We start from the raw sequence: 15152 nt of genomic DNA, 5'->3' as shown, positions 1-15152 counted from the left end.
CACTCGTTCCTAAGACAATTATATTGTCAGCTATAATTGTTATGAATACGTAATTAACTTAGAGGAAGACTGATATAATTCCAAAGTTATTTCCTTTCAAAATTTTTTTACACAAAGTAATTCTAAAAAGATCTACTATTCTCTTTACGTCCATACTCTTAGTAAGACAAAATATTATAAGCTCGTTTAATAACTCGTTTAATAAAAAAGTGCTATTTTTCGAGATTGAAATATTCATATTTTTCATATCGATATCTTTTTCTTCTATTTTTAAACATCTCTCCTGTATTTCATTTTTGTCAATTTTCTCTCATACATATATTTTAAACACTGATCATTCTGAGAGTATCCGAAACAAATAAATTAACATTCATCCATGTGGACGTTGATTGCGGTTGAAAGTGATCAAGAATGTCAGGACACTAAACTCCGTTAGATGCCCTTGCATGGTTTATTCAGCGGCAGGAAGATTGTAACACGTTTCTTTTTGATATATATTGAAATAGTCGGAAATTGTGATGGCGATCACGCGATTTTCATCTGTTTTAAAATTCATAAAAATTAAAAGTATTGCAATCCTTTTGCCACCAACCTATACACATTATATCTATTATAGGCAATATTAAATGTTCTTACCGACCGATCCGTCATTGAGTTGTACTACTTGAAAATGAAAATAATTCATCCGTCGCAAAGTTACGTTTAAAAATAACCCTTTAATTTAATGTATACCAGATATCAGCAATCTGTTAAAATGTGACTAATGCACCACCTAGCGCCATCTAGCCGCATCAGAATTACTGTACTGTACATATAGCGCCTTAAATAACTTAACCTGTACCAATTCTAGTCATTTTTCCATTACTCGCATTACATATTCATATTTTATAACTTATCTAGAGAAACAATAACAATACCTCATATATCATTTTTCTTTGACGTAAATATTTTATATTTTAAGTTACGTACAAATGGTAGTCTATTCGAATAATATTCGAAATATTACTGCTGTTTCTCCAAATAATTCATAAATTCTGGGGTCCCTAGGTCTAGTAAATGTTAAGACGATAACGGCAATTGGTGCAACCAGACGCTCAGTAAGCTCTTGCATCCAATTGGCATATTCTTTTAGATCTGAAAATATACCGCAATCAAATTTAAGGAATATACAAATCTAAAAGGATACACCAATCAGATGCAAGAGTTCACCAACTACGGTTTGTTACTGAATCAGATTAACGTTGCCGTGTAAACGTGGTCATTGTTGTCATAGTTTCGTGTATACACTGTCAGAGCGAGAACGAGAAGCAACTTCGTGACGACGGTTACAGCCTCAGAGACGTCTTCGTCGTTGACATGGACAAGCTCTCGAAACCGCAGATAGTCTGTCACATCGAAAACTCGTTGGACTATTCGCTGTTTGACGTCAAGTGGATACCATGCAGCGCAAAATTTGTAGTGATGGGCGCACGGCCTAAAGGTACCGGCATCATACAGATATACGAGATATGCACCGGCAAGTTAAAATTAATCAAGGACATCGAGAGGTCCAATCAGATGAAATGCGGCACATTCAAAGCTTCCAATCTTGGAAACAGATACTTAGCTACCGGTGATTTCAACGTACGTTTCTTTTTTGTATCTTGTTGGATTACTATTATTCTATGTCCATACTTGATATCTTGTATAACGTTGAGATGCATGAATATAACCGGTTATTTTACAGGGTAAATTAAATATCTACAATCTGGAGGATCCCTCAATTCCAGTTTACAGCGCTAATGCTCATAAGCAGATTATAAACGCTATTGATGGAGTAGCTGGCACTACCGTAGGATGTGGCGCACCTGAAATAGTAACAGGATCCAGAGACGGTAGTGTAAAAGTATGGGATCCCAGGCAGAAGGATCGACCGGTCGCTATCATGGAACCCAAAGAAGGCGAAGACCGACGGGACTGCTGGTCAGTCGCGTTCGGCAATTCCTATAATTCCGAGGAGAGGGTGGTAGCAGCAGGATACGACAATGGTGACGTGAAAATGTTTGACTTGAAGACAATGTCGTTGAGATGGGAGAGCAATCTGAAAAACGGAGTCTGCGGTCTCGAGTTCGACAGAAGCGACATTCTCATGAACAAGCTGGTCGCCACTACGCTTGAATCCAAATTTTACCTGTTCGATCTAAGAACGCAGCATCCTGAGAAGGGCTTCGCATATCTTGTCAAGAAGGTTGGTACCTGATGTCTAAATTCCTATATTCGGCAGATGTCGAATCAGAAATGATCAGTTTGTAATGTTGACTGCTTCAGGCTCACAAATCAACGATATGGCAGGTCAAGCATTCGCCACAGAATCGCGAATTATTCATCACCTGTGGCGGCAGCGGAACAGTCTGCCTTTGGAAATAGTAAATATATTTTCCTGCAAGCTGCAGTTATCATTCATCCGTGTTTATATTATCGAGATCAACGTCAACAACTAATCAATATCTTTTGTTCCGTAGTAATTATCCAGAGAAAAGGAAAACGGTCGATGCCGACGGAATCGAGCAAGGGGTCGTCGGTGACGTCAGCCTGTTGCAAAATTGCACACTTTCGTCGCAACCCATTAATTCGCTGGATTGGTGCCCAGACAAGCAAGGCCTCGCTGTTTGCTCTTCGTTTGATCAATGCTTGCGAATTCTCATCGCTACGAAAATGAACACGTATTGATCAAATATTACATAGGACAAATGTGTAAATATCTCGTATATTCGTATAGAAAAAATGTTCAATTCGCTTTAACATGTTCATCTTGGCGTTATTCATTCTCAAATTCGATCTCTCAATTGGACTTACGATAAGAGAAGTTATTTTTACGCATACGGTAGTCAGATATTTTTTATATTTATTTATATATTATGTATCCGAATATATATATATATATATATAAATCATGTATATCCGAAAGCGCGTAATTTTATACGATAAAAATGGAAAATTGTCCGTTACTTCAACTCGATTGTGAAATTCTGTCTTCAATTCGTGCGAAAGTCGAAGAATTTCACAAGGACTACTAGCGAGATTCAAAGAACGCGCGTGAGAAGGTTCGCGATATCCTCCGGCAGGTAACGCGTCGGCGTTCTGGAAGTCGAACTCGAGATATCGATTTCTCGTGCGCACGCGGGCGCGAAGTTTATTACGCAATGGCGAATGGCGGCGGACAAAAGCGAATTATATGTCATTGGGCCAATCTATTTAGGATCGGACCCTTATTAAGCATCAGCCATCTTGCGCGGTCGGGCGCGAGCGTTACGCAATGTCGCGTCGTATGTCCGCCATTTCAGGCGCGCTCAGCCCACGTAGCTGTACACCTCCGTTGCATCGCGCGAGGGCGCAACGTTCAACCCGAGGCGCAAGCAAGGTCATGAATATCTCGATTTTAATTGCACAAATTAACCGCAGCCGAGTCTGTCTCGCATTGTCGCGACATGTCATTGCCGCCATCGAACGCGACGAGCACATTTCATCCTGCTTACACTCACTACACTTCAAGTCGGTTTGCTATAACTGCACCACCTACACTTGAAGTCGAATAGATGAGACAAACTGTACGTAAATCCCTCGAAATCTTTCTACACGCGATAACTTCATTTTCTTCGATCAAGTTACGTAAGGTGAAAGCGTTTAATATGAACCAACATCCCGGGAAAAATGGAATTTACTTGCAGATTCAGCAACTTATAACTGCGTGAACAAATTCATATTCCAACTTGGCACATGCACGGTCATTAATTTGATTATTGGTTCTCGTCTGCTCTAGCACATATTTGACGACGAGACAAATGTCTCGCGTGTAAAATTTAAACATTAATATAATGAAACGTGACACTTCATCTTGTGTTTTGCGATCTCGCATAATCGGCCAGCCCGTCGACAATTTTTCATATATAATTAATTAGACGTAATTATATAAAATTAATCGTATATAATCACATACGCGCAGGGGATGACTGTCGAAGATATACGGGACTTGTATGAGTGCCCGAACACGTGCCACAACATGTCACTTGGTTTCCATCCAGTTATATCACTGTTGTCTTTAGACATTTTCCAACATTCAAAACAACGTCATTGATGTTAACTGACATCGGTAGTTATTGCTGTAACTCTATTGACAGAAACGTTCAAAATCGCCCGACTATAACTGAAGTATAACACTTTAGCTGCGCATTAAATCGTTTTTACCCGACTATATCTTCGCATGAATGGGAAATTACAACTAACGTGCGTGTTTCCTAATACTTAAACGTTGTGTCGCGTGTTACGCTCCGTTATGTTAGACGGCAACGTGACAGTAGATACGTCTGTGTGTGCCGTGTGGATAGGATATCGCGGACACGCGTTAATCGAAGCAAGGCGAAGGGATACCAGAAGGCTGTTCTGGAAGTATTTTAAGTGTCGGTTGGCTAATTGTACTAGAGAGGTGTACGTATCTCAACGCATACAAGAGTCCGTCGCGTGCTACGTATCAACCGTACACATCGACACACAAAGTATTCACGTAGCGTGCGATACCTGGGCTCCTATTTTCGTGCTTTGATGGCGCACTTGGTGCGGCGGACTCTCCTCGACGATTTGGTCAACGTCCAAGATCCACGCGCTATGGCTTCGTAATACCGCAGGTATTACAAAGTAAAAGGAGGACTCCCCTCGCAACCCCCGGATAATTACCCCGAACGCTTTGCGGCGGTCTCTTTGCTGCCCCACCCTACCCGTCCTGAGTCACCGGGCTACCCATACGTATGATAAACTAGGCGACAGCATTACTTTGTCAAGTCGTAAGGTGACTCTCTGCGATCCAAGACCCGATGCGTTATTCCCTGTAATTTTTCCACAGATTTACACGGAGGAGTGAGATTTATCGAGACTGCCCGTAAGAGACGTTGCATCCAACTGAACGTGAGTCGTCGTCCATCGTCGTCCTTTGCTACTTTACCGCACTGCTGAAAGTTATTACCTTGTCCCTGGTCCTAAGTGGCTTAATAGACACCGGTTTGTACTTCCTGCTGAAGACCGCAACATTGATCTCGGACAGGTTTACCACTAAGGCACCCCTTGATCCCGCGACAATTCTCCGAAATAAACCTCAGGATCCTATTCATCCGGCCCCTGAGGGTTGCCAGAGTCCCCTCAGCCAAAACAGCTAGATCATCAACGTAACCGCAAACAAGGAAATCCTCTTTCAGCAGTTTCTCCGATAGATTGTCGACCCACGAAGCGTTACAAGGAGGGAAAAATTGGTAGGTTAAATGATATTTTTCTATTCGTAAATATAATTTAATCGATAAGAAAAATATTGCGTATCTTTTCCCAGTGAAAAATACGATTATGTCGGGTTAGTAGTCGTTAATACATTTAAATAATCCTCACGTTTGACGATTAATGCATCGATAAACTCACTACTACTTTATGTTCGGGGATTTTGCAGCCAATCTACCAATAATAGTTCGAAAAAGGGTCGAGAGACGAAAAATGGGAAAAATAAAGTTTTTTTTCTTCCAATTTTTGTTTATTTTATAGAAAAATCTTAACAAATTTACTTTCTATGATCTTATTTATCTTACGGTATTAAAATACAGACGGCAGTGGTGAAAGATCTCTGCAGTCTGCACAAGCGTCTTTAACGTGATTTTAAAACGCTAGTTTCTTCATCAGCAGGTACATGTATTGGTCTATCTCGAAACCGTGCAAATTGTTCGCGTCGCCTTGTAGCCTCATCAGCAGACCTCCGAAGGACACGTAGGCTGATCTAGAAACAAAATGGGAAAAGAACACGGTCAATCATAAGCTTGCGTTGAGTCCTGTGTTCGTGTACTGCTGCGGTGAAAAAAAAAAGTTACGAGTGACGCGAGACTGCATAGACAGAGGTAAACTTTTCCTCATTTTCTCCACAATTATTTTATAATATATTTCGATGAATTGTCAGTTGATTACGCGCGACAAATCTTGACGGTGTGATTTGGGCAGCCAGGTTCTTGCTTTCTCGCTTGAAAGTCAAATCAATATTCGTTCCTATACGTTTACGTATTCTATGACATAATTGCTTAGTTTATTCCACTGAAGAGGATCGAAGTCGATCGAAAAATAATTATTTAGAAATAAATATATACACAGTTATCTTGTAATTCTTACGGCATTATAAGCACTGTGCTCGGCTTTCAACGGTCTACTGACAATTTTTTAATTCTACATAACCTTATAATTTATTATTGCAAAGGAAAACGTCGCTAAGAGAATTAATCGATTCGAGTACATCGCTCCGGTGTTATAAAGTTCTTTGAAAAATCGACCAAGCGATTGCCCCGTTCGGGAACGAAACCTGTCCTCATTAAGGTGGCTCTTCTTGCCTGTAGATTTGCGATCGTCATAATTGCAGTGCCGATAGCGGTCGTGTATAATTAACGACACAACCAGCTAACCACACTGCCAACACGCCGATCGCTAAAGGAACTTCTTCCTTCATCGATCAGGATAAAGAGATATCTCCTGCTGAGGATGCTGCAAGATGCGTTATTAGGAAGCTCGATTGATCATTTTACCAATCGTTTAAAGAATCTTCACCCTTTAAACGATCAGAAGCAAGACGCATCCTCCTGTTGAAAGATGCTCTGAAAGGTGTCGTCCGGGAAGCTTGATTGGCCATCTCATCCGTCTTCCTTCGTGCTTTTGCAATGAGTACGCAGGAAATGAAACCTTCACAGCAGACCATCGTTGTGTTGTTTCAGTTGCAGTTGTGTAAACACGTTTACTTGGCGGGTCACGAAGTTCGGTTTAGAGCGAAGCGCAGTCACATTTTCTAATTGAACGCCGAAACAGTGTCGAACGCCGCACAATGAAACAGCGTTAACTCTCTTCAACCAATGGTTGGCAATGAACTGTGTCTTGGGTGCTTACATAATTAATGCCGGCATCTCGGGACGGAGCTTCGATGTCATTTTACGACTCGGGAACGCGCACAAACCGACATTCCTCGTCCTTTCAGTTTTAACATCAAGAACGCGTGACATTCTGAATTTCGGTCAGACATCTCGAGCTTAAAAAAAAACGCACCTTCTTCCGTTACACGTCGGACCGTGATTACCTCGACGGGTCGTTAACGAACGAGACGTTAGTGCCGTACGTAAAATCGAAAGTTGGGGTTCTGCGGAACGAACGGACGACGCCGATATGCGCGATACTTGCGCGCCGATCGCGGAAGCGCCCCGTCCGTCCGGATCCCGATTTCGCGCGACTCGCTTGTTTGCGAAAGAGACGAGAGGAAAATGCGAATGCCTAACCGTCGGGAATACTCGCGTGTGTTTACGAGGTTCCCCGCGATCGATTGACCTTGCCTCTGACAAATCTCTGGCACTAAGAGGCCGTCCCTATAAGAGCCAATTATTTTTAACCAAGTATTTCGAGCTTCCGTTTGCGCGCGCGTCTACTCTCTCTCTCTCTCTCTCTCTCTCTCTCTGCTTCCACTTCTCTTTCTACTCTCCTGCTCTCATCGTCGCGCTTTGCACATTCTTAATTCGTGTGTCTCATGTGTCATATATTTGAAGTCTTCTCAGATACACAACTCTTAGCGCCCAATGAGCGCTCTGAATTAGATATAAATTTAATCGTCCTGTGATCCTAATTTTTTTTTTTACTTTTTGTCCGACCAATTTATCCGCGACATTTATGTAACGCGAAATTGCAGAAATTGATTTTACTTTGTTCGACATTATGTGAAATGCAAACATATTTTGAAATAATCACAGTAGAAAGATCCACTTCTCTTTTACGTTTCTCAACGAGCGTTCCGTATGAATTTTTGAGAAGATTCTTTCTCGGATAATCGATTCAAGAACTTGTGCTTTCTTTTTGAAGTATTTTTAAGTCTGATGATTAACTGGGATGAAACGATTGAAGGATAACTTTTTGTCAATTAAATCTCTCGACTTCCGATTGGTAATTATAACTGAATCGACGAGTGAATTTGTCTCAGTTGAAAATTGACCCTTGTTAATCAATATTTCTGACACAGTGATCTCTTAATATTACATATGAATAAGAAAAAAAAAAAGAAGAATAATGCATTTGCCAAGTGACAAAATCCGAAGCAAGATGTAAATATTTGACGCGCAATCCTCTCGGTGAAAAGATGTCAAACAAGATTTCGCAACGTTACGTTCGCTAAATTCTTTCTTCTGTTCTCTCTACCGTACGAACACCGCGGAAAAGAATTTTCGTATGCCGCAAAATGGACTTTCTTCTCAACTAACTGTAAATTATTCGCTAATAAAGGCGCTGGTGAAATTAAATGAGAAACGCATTGGATGATTTTTATTGCCATTCGAGATACAATATGTGATCCTATGGTTTATAAACGATGCGTGCGTGTGTGCGTGCGCGCATAATTGTACGTTTCGTATGTGCGGACGCTCGATACATGAAACGTGTGTGTGTGTGTGTGTGTGTGTGTGTGTAGGCTGCGCGCATATTCCACCGTTAACAAGCCCCTCGTTACAGACGATCGAACGTCATCATCACAGTCTATTCGGGGAGCTCTGTTGTTACCGGCAATATCGAGAAGAAAAACAAAGAAAGAGAAAACATTCGCAGCGCGTACATTCGTCGCTTGAATAAATCCCCCGCCCCTCCCTCCTCACACAGCGAGTGTATATTGTACAATATATAGAAAAAGGAGTGGCAAAAGGCGACGCTTGGCAGGCGCAATTTTCGCCTGTCGGCGAGATTTTCTTTCTCGCGGCAACACGTACAGCACACAGCTTCGAGTGGACGTTCCGCGCGTAAGAATTAATTCTCCACAAAGGTTCGCCGATAGAGTCAACAGCCGATATCCCACGCTAACTCATCGTCGATTTCCTCGAAATTTGCCCGATGTTTGCGCAACCCACGGATGCCGTTAAATATCGCTAATTACCGCTCCAAACAAACTCCGAATCGAAACTGCCGAGCGAGATTGATGCACTACGGTACTCCGGGACTTGATTAACATCTGTGAAACGCTGCCAGCGTCGGGAGCTTCCTTCAAACACTTCGCTATTATTTACATCGCGTATGATTATAATTATAACTATTCCTCGAACGGTAACTAGATAGATCTCACGTAGGAGGATGCCAAATGCACTCGTATTCGCCGTTTTTACGGAGCGAACTCCAGCGGGACAATCCCGAGGAACAATCGCATACAATCGTCGTTCGTTCGCTTTCCACGCAGCAGGGATTATCCGCACTCACAGTCCGTACATTCGTGTGTTGATTCTTATTTACACTATACGGCACTAAACTAAGAATCGACGTTGTAATCACTCCGTCGCTGATGCCGGCGACAGAAGAGATGTCGTACCAGATAGTGCATTTACAGTATTCAGGGCCCGTGTAAACGCGCATCTGGCACGAGCCCCAACTGCCCTGTAATCTCATATTGGCTCGCTTCCGCTCGTCTCGCTCTCTCATGCCCTTTTCTCTCTCCTTTTTTTCTCTAGCTTATCCGTTAATTTCCGCATTCTGTTTGCCTCCCCTCCTCTCTCTCTCTTGCTCTTTCTCACTCGCTTACTCCCTCGGTACCCTTTCACCCCCTCCCTCTCCATCACCGATGTCTTTATTTCGCCCACATGGCGTAAGGTGCTACTTTGAAATATAATTAAAACGTCATAACATGAAAAGAATGGCGCCCGTGATTAGACAATGACGCTGGATTCGCCGTTTAATCACAGTTAAATGTAAAACGTAAACTTACATAACGGTGTGTCCGAGTCACGCGATTAAAACGCACGCGTAATTAAATCTTCGCTCCGCGACGCGACCGAGAATGTAATTCGCGTTTGTCGTTAATCCCGCATGTCGTGCGCACGGTGGATTTTAATTAAGCTCTCTCTCTCTCTCTCTCTCTAAGGTGAGGGGAAAAGTCACAACTGCTTTCGCAGTGAAAACGGCGGTGCGAAGAGTCGAGGGTTTCCTCGGCCGAACCAGCGGCGTATTCCAGAAGGATGTCAGCTGATGCTATTTTCCCCTCGAAGCGCGAAACGAGAAGAGGACGACGCTTCTAATAATAGTAGTCACTGTCCCCGGTGCCGCGACGCTCCGGCGTCGGGACGCGTCGCATCATCGTGCTAACCACGCGAGTCACGTTAACGCACACGCCTCTCCTCTCAACGCTTTCAGACGGTTAATCTTTTCAGAGACCTGTCGATGCACCTCAAGGGCATCACCGGCGATGCTACCGAGTCGATGGGATCCCGTTACTTTCGGCTCGTTTACATTTCATTCATGATTCTACATTGCAAATATATCTTTCCGTATTTACGCGCGCGGGATAATCCGTTTGAACTTAATCGTCGAGAGGCGGGAAGATTCCGTCGACCGAATCTCGCGACGAACTTACATCCGGCTGAATTTTATTACGACGATCAAACAGAAAATTCAATTATCCGTCGAGGCAGCAGCAGCCGAAATTCGCTCACGTGCACAGCCGCGATTTTTCGTCGCGTGTCACGTCGTCATGGCCGAAACGCGGCGGATTATCGCGTGCGACCGACTATTCACGCGCGTCGCGTTTCGACCGATATATACATGGATTCGCGCGCGTTCGTCGCGAATAAACTGTCGTATATCGCCGCACGCTACGCTGTTATTCAAGGACGATTGGTATTATAACATTCGATATCCTGAACCTGGAACGATCGATCTCGCTCTGCGGTCCGATATCGGAGAAACCCAGCTGTCCGTGTACGGACTCAAGACGTTCGTGTGACCCATATTTATTTACGCGTTTATTCGATAAAAATCAGAAGAAAAAAAAAAGCGTTCATTCGTTATCGGAAAGCGAAAAGTATTCGAGCAGAAAAATCCCTCTCGGCACGTTGGAGCCGCCGAATAAACACCAGAGACGCCACGTGAACGAAGGACGAAGACGAGACACGAGGAAAGAAGATACGCGGTTTCACGTCTCTCCTTATAACATCCTTCCGCCCGGCGCAGAACGACATCGATTGCTGGAATCGGCCCAGGATGCAAACGTGCTCTCGAGGTCACGGGTTCACGGAATCGCTGCACCAGCCCGCCCCCGGCCGCGCGACTCAGCACGAAAGGCACCAAAACGTCGCGGCAATTCACAACGGTCGTGTGGGAGATTCAATTACCGGCCGTCCGCCCACGTTCATAGCGAGCGCGTTCCGAGCGGAAAATCACGCGCGAAGATCGAAGCGTCCAACAACTCCCGGCAAGATGGCGGTCGCGATGGTCGAAAAATCGCGGCGCAGATGCGAAACACACACACGCACTCTCTCGCTCCTTCTCTGGAGGGGCGGAGGGGGGGAGCTCCGAATTCGCGATTCCGAAGGCGCGCGCCGCGCAGTCCGATGCAGTGCGGCAGTTGCGTGGCGTCGACATCGATTATTCACAGCGTGATTAAACAGCAGCGACTGCGGCGTCCGCCGCCGGTGCGACTGCATCAACGACACAGCGGGGCAGGGGGAGGCAGGCAGGGAGGAGGGGGCCCGAGTGCAGTCGATCAAGTCGGTAGTTTTAGAGCGCGGCGCGGTTGCACAATACCTCCGCGCGACCTTGCGCCCGCAACAGGTGCATAGCGATCCAAAATTATCCCCGCCGGCAGGTGATTCCGTTTGACCGGTTGCGGAATTCGCTCGACCTTCCGTGCGCAATCGACGATCGGATTACCGAGATGCGTCGACGGAGCGTCGTTCAATCTTTCTTCCTCTCTTTCCGGATGTTGAAGGGAACGATGCTCGCGTCGCGATCGCCAGTACCGAATACGCGAATGACGACGGGAAGCCACGGAGGATCAACGGCGATCCGATCGTTGACGACGGACGCGGGGAGGATGCGACGGCAGGAGCGAGAGAGAGAGCCCAGGGAGACAATTGCGATTTATGAGCGCACTAGTCGACCTGCTAGAGCAGCGTTACACAATCACGACCTTGGACCCGTGAACGCGGAATTTATCGCGCCGTGTAAATCTCCGCTCGGAATGGAAATCGATCTCCGGGGAGCAGCGGGCGGGCGGTGGCCGATTTCCCGAGGCGGGCCGATTACCTTCCGTACGTCCGCGACGTAGTAGCAACGAGTGTGCCGTGCGAGGACGCGCGAGATCCGCGAGAGGGAAGCGCGGAAATAATAGCACGACCTACATTTCGCGACGCGCTATTCGAACGGGAAGGGGCGAGGAGAGCGCGCGCGACGACACGCGCGCGACGACTAAACGGCGACTAGAGCGATTCTCGACTGAAACCCGGCCGCCTAGAGCAGGAGCCGACGAGGGTCGCCAGCTGCAGCCGGCAGCTAGCGCTAGCCCTGAGTAGATATATAGTGGAAACGTCTCGACGTTGCCAGCCGCCGCGGCTGGCGTTGTTATACAATCCGCGTGAGTACGTGCGTGCGTGCGTGCGTCTAGCTCTGCTCTCTGTCGAACGCCCGTAAGCCAAACCCGTAAAAGGTGCGTGCGTTACGCGGACGATGATTCGGATAACCCGAAATTTACGCGTAATTCGCAGTTTCGCAGCAGCATTCCACTTTATGCCTGACATTTACGCAGAAAAAAGGGGGGAATGCCAGCTTCGAGTAAATCATTTTACTCCGATACTTCTCGGCGATTTTTTTTACTCGATCGGGTTAATATTTTATTCGCACGTAAGATCGGTGGAATTAACGTGATAACGGGCGAAGCGAACGTTTCGATCGAAGGGAACGAAGGGATTTCCGGTTCTTCTAAAGCCAATTCCGGTCGCGAGAATCGGGAATTCCGTCTCCTTCGATCAAAAGGCGTTTACTGGTCGCATTAATTCGACCAATCGGTTTTCTCCGTGCGGACGTTTCAAATATCTTGCTTGGAGCAATGAATTAAAGATTACTTGATTCAAGTAAAAATGCGCGAAGGAATATTAGAATAATGATTTCCTCGAGTCCAGCACTTTCTTCTGCACATTCTTCAGGTGATAGCGTTCTCCTCGGTGACGCACGAGGTTACATTATCGCATTCACCGGTGATATTTGTGCAAAAATGCCTGAAGTTGGATCGCACGTAACTCTGAAACTGCGACCGACATTTCGACGGCGACCGAGGTGCGTGTTCGAAAATGTCGAGAACGAAACTGCAGGACACTAATGACGCCGTGTGGCACTTTGAGAAATTCACTCGCTCGCTTTCACTCGGGCGCACCACGCACAGGCGTTAATTAACGCCGCGAGAGAACAAACGCGGACGTGCACGCGCGACGGGATGCACTTCGAGGCGGTACGTTTCCCAATTTCGGCGAGCTTTCGTCCGCTCTGTTCACGGGACGTCGAAATCTAACGCCTCTGGTCATACATCTACACCGAGTATATTCGTTTGTGAGACTAAATATTTCCCTAGATTCAAGATGAAAAATTTCGGCACTTGGGGCTACAAAACTCGAGAAAAACGGATCGTTTCAGAACACGGTTTACAGCGTAAACAAGCTGAAAGTGCGGAGATCGGTCGAAACAAAGTGCGAGAAGGGGACGATACGTTGGGCGCGGTGATAAGAAGGAGAAGAAGAAGGGCGGAGGAGCGCGAAACAACGGTGACGCGCGTGGTGAGAAATCCGAAGCGAGAGCGTCGCGATAACGGTGTAATTGGACCACTTTGCCGCTTAAACGAGCTTAACGATCGATTCTGCCTTGCTTGCACCGCGTGCAATCCCGGTGTGTCTTCCATGGCGGCAGGCGCGCGACCAACTCCGCGACGAGGACGTCCGTTCTGCCGTTCGCGTCCTCAACCCGTGTGCTACCCTACGAACTATTACTATTCTCCCCGATACGATGGTCCGAACGGTCCGAAGAGAAGAGGGGAAAAAAAAAAAGAAAGGAAAGAAGACGACCGCTGCGAGATCGCACGGCGAACTAGGCGCGACTACGCGAACGGACCGACACGTTGCGCCCGCGATGGCCCAGGCTGAGTGCCGACGGCGATTATGCAATCGGTGGCCGAAAAAGCCGTGCCAAGCTGCGTGGCGCTGGGCCACGATGGATGTACACACACGTTCGTCTCTTCCCTTCCATCCACCTAACCTCGAAACTCCTCGTTGCCCAGTGGCGATATGTGTCGCGCCGGGGTGGTCCCGTTATTCTCGGGGTTGCGAAAAAGCCTAGGATTATTTGGCTCGCCCTAAAGATGCACGAGCGCGCGTGCGAGTCGGCCCCTTCCCGCCCACTCCCCTTCAACCCGTTCGAGCTGACCTTTGAGAGTGTTGCATCGAGCTGTTATTTTCGAAGCCCCGCTCTTCCAACCCGCGACACAGGAAATCACGTCGGTGTTGGATGTCCGATTGACCGATTAAACAGCGCCGCGATAGACGGGCTCGCAGCTCGCGGCTTCTCTCTCGTCTGTTTATCGAATTAATCGATATCGAGATCTAATTGCCCGATCATTCGCTCAATCGCCGAAGTGTCCGGTTTAACGTAAAGAGAAGCTCGTATCGAATCAAGGGAGTTTCCTCAAGACGTGCATTTTTTTTTTAGGATATCCCGTGCGAATGAATCCTCAAAAATCCGTACTTAGGAAGATCCCTTAGTTAGAATGAAAGCTCTATTGTTATTTGAAGATCTGTCAGGGAGACAGATCGAAAAGTTACTATTGCTAGTCGTTCATCGTCATTTATTATTTTAACTGAATGATCACTAAGCCAACACATTAGTGTTTGTTAAAGCAGCAAATTACAAATACAAGTTACTCGCTCCCATTTGTTACAATATAAACTTTTCCTCATGCGATATTTATATATGACACACGAACTATTCCCCTTTTATTTACGATTGGATCCTTCCTTCTTGGGCCCCCGAATAATCTTTTTATGATACTAACTTCGAACGTCTGCAATTTCCAATTAACGTCCGTTTTGAAATCGCTATTCTGTTGTTTCAACTTCCGCACGGCTTAGTTGTAGAGCCGAGCACTCGGCGATTAATATCGAAGAAATTAATGAAAATAGCACTCTCACCTACATCGTTTTAGAATACTCGGCTCAGTTGCGATATCGTATCTCTATTTGCAAATGTTACGCAATAGACCGCGTGCGAAATTAGCGCGAGAATATTCTCCCCGGGCCGATTAATTAAACGAAACTCGTTACTGAGCTCCCTACCGA

General features: G+C 45.8%; 2 protein-coding genes and 1 long non-coding RNA gene across 5 annotated transcripts in view; 1 reads left to right on the top strand and 2 right to left on the bottom strand.

The window, feature by feature from the left end:
* Nucleotides 1–1269: 1269 nt before the first annotated feature.
* Nucleotides 1270–2781, top strand: LOC106748076 (WD repeat-containing protein 92). The gene is made up of 4 exons (XM_014626276.1): nucleotides 1270–1623; nucleotides 1727–2227; nucleotides 2308–2405; nucleotides 2502–2781. The coding sequence occupies exons 1-4, from the start codon at nucleotides 1357–1359 to the stop codon at nucleotides 2707–2709; spliced, it is 1074 nt and encodes a 357-aa protein (XP_014481762.1). The 5' UTR covers nucleotides 1270–1356; the 3' UTR covers nucleotides 2710–2781.
* A 2745-nt stretch (nucleotides 2782–5526) lies between these two features.
* Nucleotides 5527–15152, bottom strand: part of LOC106748084 (DNA-directed RNA polymerases I, II, and III subunit RPABC3) — a 54687-nt gene continuing 45061 nt past the window's right edge. For all 3 annotated transcript variants that reach the window (XM_014626284.1, XM_014626283.1, XM_014626285.1), the window contains one exon: nucleotides 5527–5788. In XM_014626284.1, coding sequence (XP_014481770.1) covers nucleotides 5671–5788 — 118 coding nt within the window. In that variant the 3' untranslated portion in view covers nucleotides 5527–5670. The remainder of the gene's footprint in view (nucleotides 5789–15152) is intronic.
* On the bottom strand, nucleotides 8320–12075 carry LOC106748086. Its single transcript, XR_001374717.1, has 2 exons — nucleotides 9767–12075; nucleotides 8320–9657 (listed from the first exon to the last, which is right to left on the bottom strand). It is a non-coding gene; the product is annotated as an uncharacterized LOC106748086 (long non-coding RNA).

The sequence above is a fragment of the Dinoponera quadriceps genome, unplaced genomic scaffold, assembly GCF_001313825.1.
Source record: "Dinoponera quadriceps isolate SergipeBrazil2010 unplaced genomic scaffold, ASM131382v1 scaffold2420, whole genome shotgun sequence".
NCBI lineage: Eukaryota > Metazoa > Arthropoda > Insecta > Hymenoptera > Formicidae > Dinoponera > Dinoponera quadriceps.
This window is presented reverse-complemented; position numbering and strand designations above follow the sequence as displayed.